Raw genomic sequence first — 14,910 nt, forward strand, 5'->3', positions numbered from 1 at the left:
CACTTTTCCACCTTGTTTGATGGCCGTCACCCTTGCTGCCCTGTTGTGTTTTTATACCCCACCCACCCCACCTCTAATGAAAACCTAATTTACTACTAATATTACCACAGTGACCGCAAAAGAGATGCTCAAAGAGTTCCTTGTTATCATAATCACAATTATTGTAAAATATTTAGTGAGGCATAGATATCTGAAATAGATTTTTTAAAATATATATTTTGGACACAGTGTTCTTGCGAACGACAAAAAAACAGCATGTTGAGAACTAGGATAATCTAAAACAACGTCTTGACATTAATCAAAAAATATTGGTGAATACTGCAGAAAATAGTCAGTGAGTAAAAAGAACTCTTCGACCTATCAGAACCATGAAAAGATAAAAACCCAAAGTGCTGCTAGCAACACAATCTCAGTGAGGGTATGACAACCCACTAATATACAGTTCTGACTTACTTCACTCGCTCAATTTGCTTGTCGTCTAATGTTAAGAGAACGTAAATTTCCATCAGTGATTGAGAGTCTAGTAAGCATGCTGATTTATTGAACACATTTAAATACTTTGCCGTGTAGCAGGAGAGAAGTAAATGCAGTGAAGGGCTGATTGACAAAGCATTGTTAAATCGGCATCCAAAAAATTACAATATAGAATACTAAAACACAAATCAGAAAGACATGCTGATGTTAAAAGGTGCAGAGAGAGAGAGAGAGAGAGCGTGTGTGAGTGTGTGTGTGTTTTTGTTGTTGTTTGTTTTTTACATTGGTTTAGCCATGTTAGTCCAGTAGATAAGATGCCAAAATACCAGAGTATTGCAGTATGCAATGATGCCTCTTTTATTGGACCAACATAATTATTGGACTCACCTGTTTATTTCCTTGTTCTTTCTATTCTCAACCAATATCTGAACATTTCATTTTGGATAAATTTTTTGCTAGAACACCCCACTCACCCCTCCTCTAACATCAGTTGTTTTAAAGGACCACTATAGGCACCCAGACCACTTCAGCTCAATGAAGTGGTCTGGGTACCAGGTCCCCCTAGTTTTAACTCTGCAGATGAAAACATAGCAGTTTCAGAGAAACTGCTATGTTTACACTGCAGGGTTAATCCAGCCTCTAGTGGCTGTCTCCCTGACAACCACTAAAGGCCGCTTCCGCGATTTACACTGAGTAAATCGCACGTATTTGATGCTGGACATCCTCATGGAGTCCAGCATCAAGAAAGATCCCCATAGGAAAGCATTGACTAATGCCTTCCTATAGGCGGGTTTGAATGCGCATGCACCTCTGGCCACGCATCGGCTTCACTCAGATGCCGATGGAGGAGCAGAGGTCATCAGTGCAGGGGGAGCCCGGCGCTGGATTAAGGTAAGCAAACAAATGGTTATTGAGTGCCCTGGTATCCCCCCCACAATGTAAGTAGTTCAACTGTTTTAGAACAGTTTGCTAAGAGTCAGATGCTGTCTGGGGGCTTAGGTCATTGATTAAGAGCATCAGCTGATCACTTATAGCCAATAACCTAAGCTCTGCAGTGGTTAGCTCTCAAGAGCCAGCAGAAGTTCCTACTTTTCGGCCGATGCTATAGAATACATGGAGCGGCACGGGGGGATCCTAGATAAGAAGTCAAACCATTTTAAAACTGATTGTCTACTTTCAATGGGGGAGAAATGGTTTCTCATAGCATCAGAACTGTAGTGATTGTTCTACTATAGGCTCCAGAACCACTACAGTTTATTGTAGTAATTTTTGGCCAGTGTGCGGGGACGATATACGGTAAGTTACATTCTTATTTTATTTATTGGAGAACAGTGGATTAGGAGATGTCTGACTAAAAAAAATCCTAAACATTTCTGTCAATCCCTCCATGATGAATGATGTACTAGCAGCATACCCCCCATTCTTACAATCCATTGTGTTCCTGATCGGGGGGACTGCCTGGCAACAAATCCCTCCCATTCACTATGACATCGCTATCCCAAAGTTATAATTAACTATAAACACATTTAACATTTAAATGCACATTAAAATATATTGTACAATCTCTCTCTCTCTCTATCTCAAAATACACCTTTAAAAAAATAAAAAAATAAATAAATGGGGAGCTACTAATTGGCTTAGAGCGTCACCTGATTAGTAGTGCCCCTGGTCGTCGGAACTCCGCGCTTCCTGAAACAAAGATTCAGAAGCCATATGCTACGTGGGGACCTGCAGCTTGGCGCTGGAGGCACACTTTGCGGTTATACAGTTTTATAACGGTTAAGGTAAAAGTGTACCCGGGAGCCTCCTGGCACCATAACAATTTAATTTAGCAGAAATGTTTATGATGATCTTAGTGCCCCTTTAATTCTGTGACCATATGCTAAATCTTGCCAGTCTCAATGCGCAGTAGTAAAGTTTTAATGCAAACTCTAACATCAACAAGCAGATCATATTTGTGTACAGAGAATACACAATGTTGAACCATGGATTTAAGGAAATGCCACTGAGGAATTCTGGATATATCAGTAATTAACAAGGTTTGCAGGACCCCAAGGCGGCATTGTTCTGTAATACACGCCTTGCCATTTATCTGTTTAAGTTAGTGTCAGGGGTTAAGGAGAAGTCTTTACTGGAAAGTGTCCCAATGCTGCACAAAATAAAAATAAATAAAATAACAGCAATGAAACGTGCATATCCTGCGATTCTGCTAAAGATTAGGGGCCACCGAACAGTGCTCTTAAAAGATTATCTGCATGGATAATTGTGGAGGAAAATCTAATGTCTTATTTTATATTGCAGGCAGGGAGTCCAACTTCAGTTTCTGCTCCAAACAGCTTTCCTAGGACATCAGTGACTCCCTCCAGTCAAGATATCTGCAGGTATTTACTTTTCTTTTAACTAATATTGTAAATCTTAAAAAGCAGTCTAAGAATGAAAAAGTATGTCGCTAGTATTCTTAATGTTCAAATCATTTTGTTGTGTTCATCAACATATTGTCTGTATGTTTTGTTTTTATGTTTTACTTCAATGATTGTCTTCTTTTTTTTCCATTCCTTTTTCTTTTTACTTTCTATGCTTTTCCCCCCACTGTGCTGCATGCAGTTCCAGTGCTGTATTTTCTGAATGTTGTCATCAAAGTCCAGTACAGTCTGCTGTTGTCTTGAAAAATCCTCATTGCCACAGTTCTAGGACACCAGGGGTCACAGTGACCATAATTTGTCAAGATGGTCTCACAGAGAAACAAAATAATAAGGGCTGCGGCAGCACCTTCAACTCTGCTAAGGCCAAGGTGGCCTTTCCATTCTCCAAATCTCTGAATGATGTGGACCAGAGAGCTAAAAATATTTCTACCGGCGATTATGTGGAACGGACAAGCTCAGAAGGACATTTAATTTCAGTTGAAGATCATAGCATTGGGAAGATCAAATTTCAGTTCCAAGAACATGGAGCTGAACATATTAATACAATATCTTTGAACAACTCTAAAGTTGCTCATGAACAGTCATTTATCTCCAATTTAAGTGTTCCATGCGCGGACAAAAGTCCTGAATTTGTTTGTATACCACTTTTGGAAGAAAAGAGAGACAGTGATTCCTCCAAAAGCAAGACCTTGCTCCACTATATTTTTTCATTTTCCCCAAGTTCTAGTGCACATAGTTTACAAAGGTTTCAGGAACTGGGTGGCTATTCTAGAAGTTTGCACGCAGACACATCTTCCAGTATTCTTTTGGGAAGCACAGATTTCTGTTCGGATGATATAGGGGATGATGATGTGTTTGAGGATAATGGATCTGTCAAAGAAAATCTTCAGGAACAACGAGCTCCACTATGTTCGATTGAGGACAGTGATCTTGAATGTCCTTCTCCCTTTTCAAAAAAACTGCCCCCAGCATCCCCTGTTTCAGCCTCTGGGGATTTATGCAGGTTGGTTTCCAAAAAAACCACCCTCTTAGTTGAGATGCAGTCTCACTTTGAATCTAACTGAATTACTGGCATGTATTTTAAATAGATTACCACTTAATAGTTTACACTTTTTATTTATTTTCTTATAAGATGCATCCATTTATACAACCATAACAATCCATTTAAAAAAACCATAACAAAATGTATTAACAAAATTTAATAGGGTACTTTTTCTTTCCATTTTATTTTGTTAAATATTACAAAATGATGAAAGCATATTTGACAATGTGTCCAAGATCATTAAGAAAGCAACTACATTGTTTAAAAGGGGACTGTTACTCCAATGATTTTTTAAATTAGTATTATAATATTTATGGAATCCCTATATTTAACAAAAATGCCCTTTACAGCTGGCAGTCGGCATATAGAAAGCGTACAGAAAAAAGAAGATATAAACAAATGTTTATATTTCTACTCTTCCTTTGCAACCTGGCTGTATCTGGAATAAACTAGGTTGTGATATCATTAGCTAATTCTTTTAATATACATTTTTAAAATACAATGGAACATCATGTTAAAAAGGGTTTAACAAGTTATAGGTGATTTTTAATGGTGCAATGTTCAGAGAAATTACAGTTCCCCTTTAAAAAAAACAAAGAACAAAAAAAAAAAAACTGCCCTCAGCGTCCCCTGTTTCAGGCCTCTGGGAATTTATGCAGGTTGGTTTCCAAAAAAACCATCCTCTTAGTCAGTTATCTAGTGGTTCTCTATGAGGCAGTAGCATGACAATGGTTCAGTTCGGTTCTAATTAGACTGCATCTCTAGTGCTTTTTGAATAGTCTATATTTATTGCTTCAGCCATTGTTTGCTTTACTATTTTCGCATAGAGAATAAAAATACCCTAAAATTCATGATCTGAATATCTGTCACTGTTAATACAAAGCATCTCTCTTATTGCTGGAGATAACACCATAACACATAGATTACAAAACCTTTTGCATAGAATTTTAAAACACTTTATAGAGGATTGCATACAATTATAGATTTCTCAATCTTGTGAAAATTTGTAGTGAATTTAAAGTGATGATTAAGAAAACTCTTCAACCCTGCTTATGTCACTGCATAGTTTCAATTCAGTCATTAATTCAGTATATATTTATTGTATTTCAGGTATAAAATTATCACCCATTTAACAGAGCTTACAATTCGAATATCACAAGTATTTTGACTTTCATGTTGAAAAAAATCCTTTTTGGTCTTTAGCTCACTTTCAGTTTATTCACTGAACCGTGATTTAAACATTTTAGGCCGACATCGCTGCTATCGGTAAATTCTAAAAGTCAACCTGTTTCATGTTGGCTATGCTGGCCTAAATCTAGCAATTTGGTTTATGAATCACCTTACTGAGGAATAGTGATCGACCGATTATCTGTTTTACCGATATTATCAGCCGATATTCGGTATTTTCGGCAATATCGGTATTGGCCAATATAGATACCGATATTGCCGATAATACATACCAGGACTGCTGGGCCCATGACAAGCCCGGTGGTCCTGGAGGGGCCGGCAGCAAGCTGTTACTTACCTCCCAGCAGCTCCCATGTCAAATCTCGCGAGTCCTGCGGCCACAGAGCGTTGCCACGGGTTACCATGGCAACGCGGCACGCAGACCACGAGAGTTAGACTGGGGAGCTGCTGGGAGGTAAGTAGCAGCTTCCTGCCGCCACCCCCCACTGCACAGCACATGCCACTGGACCACCAGGGAATGCCATAGCCCCCCTCCCTGGCCAGGTAACAAGCAGGGAGAGGGGACAAAAAATAAAAACAAATATTAAAATAAAAAAAACACACTGCAGATAAAAAAAAATAACAAATATTAAAAATACAATTAAAATAAAAAATGCCTCCCCTCCTGCCCATTCTACACAAATTACACCCCATCACAAACACACACACTGCATTCATTATATATATACACACACACACACACACACACACACGCTGCATTCATTAAATACACAAACTATACAAACACACTGCATTCATTATATACACAAACTATACACACACACACTACATTCATTATATACACACACTGCATTCATTATATACATAAACTATACAAACACACACACCACACACTCTGCATCCATTATATACACAGACTACACACTCTGCATTCACTTTACGCACACTAAATTCACTATACGCACACACTACACAAACACACACTCTGCATTCACTTTATATACACACTACACAAACACTCACTACACACTCACTGCATTCACTATACACACTACACAAACACACACTGCATCCACTACACACACACACACAATCACACACAGCTCTCCTGTCTTAACAAACTGCATCCACTACATGTTGCATGTATATTTTGTGCATTTACCTTTAGAAATAGTTTATTTTTTCAAAATAGTAAATGTACAGAAGATCGGCAAGTTATCGGCTATCGACCTGAAAGTTCACAGATTATCGGTATCGGCTTTAAAAAAAAAAAATTGGTCGATCCCTACTGAGGAATAATCTTGCAGTCAAAATTTATGATGAAGAAAGAACAGGAGCTATTATAGAGACAATGATGAAACTATGAGCTATGATGAGCTATATATTTATGGATTCCAGAATATATGTAAATAAGGCACTGCAGTACAATTCTGACTAAAATGCAGTTACAAACAAGGGGGGTCAAAAAGTGCTGTAATTACCACCAAAATAATTTTCTTCATAATTTTCACATTTACAACACAATATTGTGAAGAGAAAAAAATAAGATGTAGACCAGGACTGACCATAGCCATTCAGCAGCACCTAGGATAAGGGGATTCCAACAGAAATGGGTGGTGGTGGCAGAGGGACGCAGGGAAATATAAGCACCTCAGAGGGTTTTAGATTTTTCATAAGTTTATACATACCTGAATTGTCCAGTAATTGCCCAATATTTTTGATAGTAGGACATTCTATACATTTACAGGATTACTCTTTCAACTGGGGCTTGTGATTTCAAAGTGAATTTTAAATTTAAGTAGCCGAACTGAAAAATAATCTCCAGGTAGATTATGCTTCCAATTTGGATGCTGTAGCCTTATATTTGAAATGCACATTGAATTCCTCACAAGTATCACTTTAGTGAAAAACTTTATACATATAAATTTAAAAAAATATATATTTTAACACAGACAAAAAAAATAAACACCACCAACAATTTTCAGGTTGACTCACGCCATAGTTTTTTTTTTTTTTATAGATATCTGTTTTAGACTAGCAATGGCTGCTTATTGTTAATACCATCACTTGATATATTCTGGTACAATTTCCTTCTGCTTTAGGTTACCATTATTTGGATTTGTATCCTCAAACTTCTTGTGATGGACCTGTGTGTATGTTTCTAGTAACGTAGCCATATTTGCTATATATGTTGTCTGTCTTTAGCCTGTACGTTTTATCACATTATTTCTTATTAGCATTTCCTTTTCATGTATTTCCAATACAGTTGCAATACAACATTGCGTAGAAAAATGAGTAGTAATTAACATCTGTTTGTGGAGTATTCTTATTTAGTGCAGAAAATGACCTAGCCAAAATAATTAAGTTACTTCAACAGCCCTCTAATTTATTGGCAACAGAGGGCAGCTTGGATTTAGGCAAATTTTTATTAATTAATTTATTTTAAATAAAAGTGATTTAAGATGTTTTAGATGAATTTCGTAGGCGGTTGCCATAACAGAGTAATTTTACTGAATCCAAAATGAATTAAAACTCGGGCTACTTAATGCGCATCTGCAGTATATAATAGTATTCCACTGGTCTAGAAAAAGCTAAATTTGGGATGTATTTTATCAATGTCATGTAGTGGATTTTTCCTCCATCGTAAGTATTAATAGAATAATTTATGATTAAGTGTTTATCTTTAATTCAGGATATGTCACTGTGAAGGTGATGACGAGAGTCCTCTGATTACACCATGTCACTGTACAGGAAGCCTTCACTATGTGCATCAGGCTTGCCTGCAGCAATGGATCAAGAGTTCAGATACAAGATGTTGTGAACTGTGCAAGTTTGAGTTTATTATGGAAACCAAATTGAAGCCTTTAAGAAAAGTAAGTTGCACTGTGCCATTATATGCATCAAATGGCAAGTTAGAGCAGATCACGGACTTGATTTTACAGTTAATCATGAATTGTATATGTTTGGTGCAAAGATCCATCTGAGGACACAGGTTGTGGTTTATCTACAGGTCTTCTCTACATTGTGATCTCACTGGTGTTAAGTGCATTTATTAGTCGCTGTACCGGTGACTTCACATGCAAGCTCTATAAATTAAAAGTCTGCCTAAGGAAGTTTTCATTGCATTGAGTCTTTGCCATTTGTTGTCTACATTGCACTAACAGCCAGTCCCCTCCAGAAATGTGCCTGATTTGCTGATTTCTTAAAGGGACACTCTGGGCCAATACATCTTTAATGCATTTGATTGGTTTTGGCCTCCGTAATAAACAATATTTTTTGTTTATAAAATAAATGTGTTGCTGAATGCTGCACCATTACTGTGACTATGAGTGTCTAATAGAAATAATCCTATGACTAGAGCAGGGGTAGGCACCCTTTGGCACTCCAGATCTTGTGGACTACATCTCCCGTGACACTGTACCAGCATTTTAGCTGTAAAAAGCATTATTGGAGATGTAATCCACGCCAGCTAGAGTGCAGAAGGTTGCCCATCCCTGGACTAGAGTGTAGATGGTAATTTTTAAAGGACACCCAGATCACTTTAGCTCATTGATGTGGTCTGGCTGCAGTGTTCCTTTGGTCCGGTATCGGACGCTGGACGTCCTCGCACTCTGCTTGAGGACCTCCAGCATCAGGTTTTTTCCCCATAAGAAAGGATTAATTCAATCCTATGGTGAGGTTTAATGCAAAACTGCAATAATTACATTGCAGGGTTAACTCCACCTCTAATGGCAGTCTAGTAGACGGCCACTAGAGGGCACTTCCTTGTCCACAGCACAGAAAACAAGCTGTAGTTGTTGTGGTGACTACAGTGTCCCTTTAAGCTCTCTTTATAGGAAGTCTTCATGTAAGCTGTATGTCACATGCAGGGATTTAATCCTAAATGACAGATAATTGAACAGTAATACTGCATGGGACATAATCTGTACATCAAAACCACTTTATTAAGATAAACTTGTCTTGGTGCCAATAGTGCCCCTTTAAATTTGAATCTGCCTCTGGAATACATACATACTTTTATTAATCTAAATGTACTGTTGAATTAACAATTTTAAGGTTTTTAAAATCTACAATACACTAATGGTTTATATTAGAGACTATTTTTATATGCAATAGAGAAGCATTGTTTGTTCCCTTTTTTCCTTAGTTGCTATTGGTTGTATGCAAAAATAGGAATGCATGATAAAAACACGATCTGCTTCTAATTTTAGTGGGAAAAGCTGCAGATGACAGCAAGTGAAAGAAGGAAGATAATGTGTTCCGTAACATTCCATATCATTGCAATCACCTGTGTAGTTTGGTCTTTGTACGTTCTCATAGATCGGACTGCAGAAGAGATTAAATTGGGGCAAACCACTGGTAGGTACCATTTATCTATTGTATTTGCTGTAAAGTATGAAGATTTTTATTTTATGAATGTAACTATCTTGAATACAAAATATAATATCAAGTTTACTGACCACTTTATCCAGTGTCAAAAGAGCTTTTAATGCTCAAATGATCATCAATAATGAGGAAGTAAATAGATTTTTGCGAGATCAGTATTTAAAATAAAAATAAAAAACATTTCTAGAGAAAGGATAAGGAACCAACTTCACAATATAAAGAAGGCAATATTATATTTTGCTTACAAACAGCAAGACTTTTAAAGTAAAGCCTAATAATTATACATATCCTGGCTTGAAAAAGAGCTGTTCATAGGCCAAGTATGATCGACCCATTTGTGGGTAAAATGGACATCGAAACTGGGATGGTCAAATGTGGACCTAAAGCCATTATTGAACTTTGTCACCTATAAACCCCTGTTGGTTTCACAGCAAATGACTGCCAAAGGTTTGTATGATACAACACAATTTTTTTTTATTGTTTTTCATTGAGATTTAAGACTGTACATGAATCACTCTCAAAAAGCAACAACACATTAAAAATTATACCCAAATCAAGAATTGCCAAGAAGCACAGTCTACAGTTCTCTCCCTACTCCCCACATGACAAAATTCCATAGGGATATCACGCCTGTATAAAATAGTAAGAGCAAACCTACCCTTTTCACTCACTCCATGAATTGAGAGGCCCACATCTGATACATATTAATTGTGATTAATTCAATTTAATTTCTACATTATATGAGCAAACACATTAGAAAATGTATAGATTTTAATTTAAAGGTCTTTAAAAGAACAACCCCCTCCATAAGGGGGGAGGGGCACAACACACGAGGCCTTCCCGACAGGTGATTTTTCTGGTCTCTGAAAGATGCCCTTAGTTTCTCACATCTATAGGTACCCAGTGATTACGGACACTATTTTGAGGCTGATGTCCAGTCAGTGCTAGCATTTGTGTGTCTTCGGGGAGATTCCCTTCACTGGTGACGGCTGGAAAGATTGACACTTCTAGATGGCGGTAGCTCCACCCAGTGTCTAAAAATGTCAGGTGTAGGCAGGGACATACCTAGAGCATTTGACACCTGGGACGGATCCTTTAATATGTAGGGGAAAAGAAAGTACATTTTTTTTTGCACAAATTTGTAAACTGTATGTTAGAGTCATTAAAAGGCCCCATTCATAATTTAGTAATATAATATAGCTCTCTGATAGCCAGCACAAGTCTGCTCTTCTCACCTTAATTATTGTTGCTGGCTGTGGTTAGCAACTGTGGCTGGCTGGCAGGCCTCTTTCGTCCACCAGAAGGTGTCTGTTCCTCATCCAACCTCTTCCCATTATGTGTATGTTTGTCCCCCTAGCCCCTTTGTGTATCTTTTCCCCTTCCCCAGACTCTGTGTTTCTTTTACCCCCAACCCCTCTGTTGGGTCTCTGCTTGTACCCCCTCAAACCCTCTGAGTTCCTCTGCCCCAAGCCCCTCTTGGAGGGACAAAAGGTCCCCTTAAGCCCCTCTGTGTCTCTTTGTCACATAGAATGTGACGGCAGATAAGAACCATTCGGCCCATCTAGTCTGCCCAATTTTTCGAAATACTTTCATTAGTCTCTGCCCTTATCTTAGTTAGGATAGCATTATGCTTAAACCCCTTCACTGTGTTAACCTCTACCACTTCAGCTGGAAGGCTATTCCATGCATCCACTACCCTCTGAGTAAAGTAATACTTCCTGATCTTTTTAAACCTTTGCCCCATCTAATTTAAGACTATGGCCTATTTTGTTGCGGTAGTTTTTCTTCTTTCAAATATAGTCTCCTCCTTTATGTATTTTTTTTTTTTTTTAGATTTTTATTAAAGCATTTTTCTTCCTCCTTTATGTATTTAAATGTTTCTATCATATCCTCCCAGTCTCGTCTTTCCTCCAAGTTCTACATGTTAAGTTCCTTTGGCCTTTCCCTGCAGGATAAAACTTACAAGGGAAGGTTAAAGGAACTTAACATGTATAGCTTGGAGGAAAGATGAGACTGGGGGGATATGATAGAAACATTTGTGTCTCTTTGTGCCACCCAGCCCCTCACCTGTTTCCTTTACGTGTGTGCAGTGCGCTCTCCTCCTGCCAGTCACCCAGAGGTCGCACACCCCTAATAAGTGCCCCCCACCCCCCACAGTATGCAACTGGGTGTAGGAAATATACAGAGACAATAAGTCTCATAACTGGGTTGAAATTTCAGTTAAATTCCAACACAGTCAATGTGAGTATTTCATAGTTATTCTTTATGATACTTACTTTTCAGGGTGGGTGAGAGTGCCGCTTTAAGGACCCATAATTTCTTGATGGCAAGTTGGCACCACTAAGCAATTTCAGCCTATACACCAGTAATGTATGATCATACCTTGAAAATAGGATTTCTAACTTAGTGTTTATATGTAGTTCAGATATTTTGTTAGTTTGCATTAAATATTGTATACAAAAAAGCTAGAGTAATACCTAAAAGACACTATCCTCACAGGTCACAATAATCCAGATGGATATCAAATCCACCCTGTATGGCAGAAATGTATGGTAAATTCTAGATTGCCATAAATGTTTCCAGCTCATTCAAAATTCCATGTGGAATTCAGAAAGCATTCTGGGGCTACTACTTTTTCTATAAATTATTTACACATGGCTGGCACTATCTTGCCTATGCACAACATCATAATCTAAACCAAGAAGTGAAACATGCATAAAGGCTACATTACAGCAAGATTTATTAGAGGTTAATACCGTATATACTCGAGTATAAGTCGAGTTTTTCAGCAAATTTTTTGTGCTGAAAAACCCCAACTCGACTTATACCCGAGTCACTGTCTGTATTATGGCAATTTATAATAATAGAGGCTGGGGGCTGGCAGAGAGCGCTTACCTCTCCTGCAGCTCCTGTCAGCTCCCTTCTCCTCCACGCCGATCCGGTCAGCTCCCCTGTCAGCTCACAGTGTAAGTCTTGCGAGAGCCACACTATGACCCTGCGTCTCTCGCGAGACTTACACTGGGAGCTGACAGAGGTGCTGAACGGACCGGAGCGGAGGAGAAGGGAGCTGACAGGAGCTGCAGGAGAGGTAAGCGCTCTCTGCCAGCCCCCTCCACTGAACTGCCAATGCCACTGGACCACCAGGGAGTGAGAGCCCCCCACCCTGCCATGTATCAAGCAGGGAGGGGGGACGAAAAAAATATATATATAAATAATAATAAAATATAATAATAAAAAATAATAATAATACAACAAAAAAATAATTTTAAAAAATATATTAAAATAATAATAAAAATGCCCACCCCCCCCACCAAGGCTCTCCATCACACTCTGCATCACACACACTGCACTCATACACACACAGCATTTATACACACACTGTAAATAAATATTGAATTAATATAATTTTTTTAGGATCTAATTTTATTTAGAAATTTACGAGTAGCTGCTGCATTTCCCACCCTAGTCTTATACTCAAGTCAATACGTTTTCCCAGTTTTTTGGGGTAAAATTAGGGGCCTCGGCTTATATTCGGGTCAGCTTATACTCGAGTATATACGGTACTTGGCTTTACAAAGCCAAACTAATGATAAATACTAACAAAATTGTGCCAATTGTACTCCAACAATACCTAGTTTAAAAATCAACATAATGTTAAAAGCTTGTTTGCCGGTGAAATTTTTTTTTTGTCTCAACTTTATTTTAGAATTTATCACTGGATTTAGTCTGCTAGTGACGTGATTAATCAAATCACTTGCAAAGAATATACCATGATTTCCATACATGTCATAAATATTAATGGTTAACATTTATATTAATATTGATTTATTATTGTGTTTTAGGTATATTGGAATGGCCATTTTGGACTAAGTTGGTGGTGGTTGCCATTGGCTTCACAGGAGGACTTTTGTTTATGTATGTGCAATGCAAAGTGTATGTCCAACTTTGGAAAAGACTAAAGGCATACAACAGAGTTATCTATGTACAGAATTGTCCAGAAACTTGTAAAAAGAAAATATTTGAAAAAACAGTAATGATCGAGCCAAATCTGGAGAACAAAGAAGCTCTTGGAATTCACCACTCAGACACAAACTCTTCATATTACACAGAACCGGAGGATTGTGGTGCAGCTATCCTGCAAGTTTAAATATTCCTTCATTGTTCTTTTCAGGAAACATTTGTTTACCGACTGCTGGCAGCAGTAGATGATGTCCTGAAACACTTTTTTCCGCTATTCAATTTACTGTACATGTTCCTCAATTTAAATAATATAGGCCAGAGTTTTATACCGCTACGAACAAATACCAGTTACTAGGACCACATTCAAGTATACAGTCTGAAATCGGCATAGAAGATGAAAACCAATATATAAAATATTTGCTTTTGGATTATTCATGTAGTACAATACTTTACAGAAGTGTGGACAAGTATCACAATGTAAAAACTTTACACTTTTCAATGAAGAAAAATTACATAATGTCTGAGTTGCTAGCATGGCCCACCACTCTTACTGCCAATTACATCTTTTATGAATTCAGATTTCAAGATTCTGCTTTATACGCCAGTCACAAGAGCATTAAGCACTTTTTACAAAATGTCTTTTGTTATACCTGTGTTGACTTGTAAAATTGTTTTGGTTACAAACAAACAGTCACATTCTGTGACATCTCTAGTATAATTGATGTGGAAACCTCTAGCCTTACATGAATCAAGATATTTATATTATCGTATATATAGTATAATTTAATATAAATGTCTTTCTTCACAACTGTCATTTTACACATGAGAAAAACAATTTATGCCTTGTTATTTCAGGAACAAATGCATCTGTACGTAGTTGGGACATTTTTTCTACCACATATATTCATTTTTTTTTTTTTTTTTTTTACTGAAAATGCACAACTTCGTAGACTTTCGAATTTATGGTGTAATATTGAATAAAATCTAGAACTTTTACTAAGATAAAAGTGTTGTAGACTATGAAGTATTTTATTTTGACAGAGTATCCTTTTTAAATTATTGTATTTTATATTCATCTACATTCAAAAGGAAGCATTCAATGAGCGTTTAAAATACACCTTGCATTTAATTATCAATTTTTTTCCATTGTACCAGAAATTAACAGGACCGACTGTCTGACAGACAGGGAGTATAATAACCAGGTTAATTTATAGAAGTGCCAATTTCTACTGAAATCTGTGTTTTTTGTAAAATGAAAAAAAAAGAAAAAGGACAAACTCTTCATCAATCTAGGGTGTCCCTTTACGAAAGAAATACATACATTGCATTAAGAACTACATTCATTAAGCCCCCCTCCATCCCCATTTTATGACATTCCAAAATATTCAACCTGAAAACTATGCTTAACAATTAATTAATACCATGTTTATCAGCCTT

At 37.4% G+C, this 14,910-nt stretch overlaps 1 protein-coding gene across 4 annotated transcripts in view; it reads left to right on the top strand.

The window, feature by feature from the left end:
* The window catches only part of MARCHF8 (membrane associated ring-CH-type finger 8), a 315,603-nt gene extending 301,123 nt beyond the window's left edge, over positions 1 to 14,480 (top strand). For 3 of the 4 annotated variants that reach the window (XM_063435261.1, XM_063435262.1, XM_063435263.1), the window contains 5 exons: positions 2,776 to 2,855; positions 3,079 to 3,900; positions 7,820 to 8,000; positions 9,339 to 9,486; positions 13,356 to 14,480. In XM_063435261.1, coding sequence (XP_063291331.1) covers positions 2,776 to 2,855; positions 3,079 to 3,900; positions 7,820 to 8,000; positions 9,339 to 9,486; positions 13,356 to 13,660 — 1,536 coding nt within the window. In that variant the 3' untranslated portion in view covers positions 13,661 to 14,480. The remainder of the gene's footprint in view (positions 1 to 2,775; positions 2,856 to 3,078; positions 3,901 to 7,819; positions 8,001 to 9,338; positions 9,487 to 13,355) is intronic. The other variant, XM_063435264.1, reaches the window with a different exon arrangement.
* The last annotated feature ends 430 nt before the right edge of the window (positions 14,481 to 14,910 follow it).

The sequence above is a fragment of the Pelobates fuscus genome, chromosome 10, assembly GCF_036172605.1.
Source record: "Pelobates fuscus isolate aPelFus1 chromosome 10, aPelFus1.pri, whole genome shotgun sequence".
Lineage (NCBI taxonomy): Eukaryota > Metazoa > Chordata > Amphibia > Anura > Pelobatidae > Pelobates > Pelobates fuscus.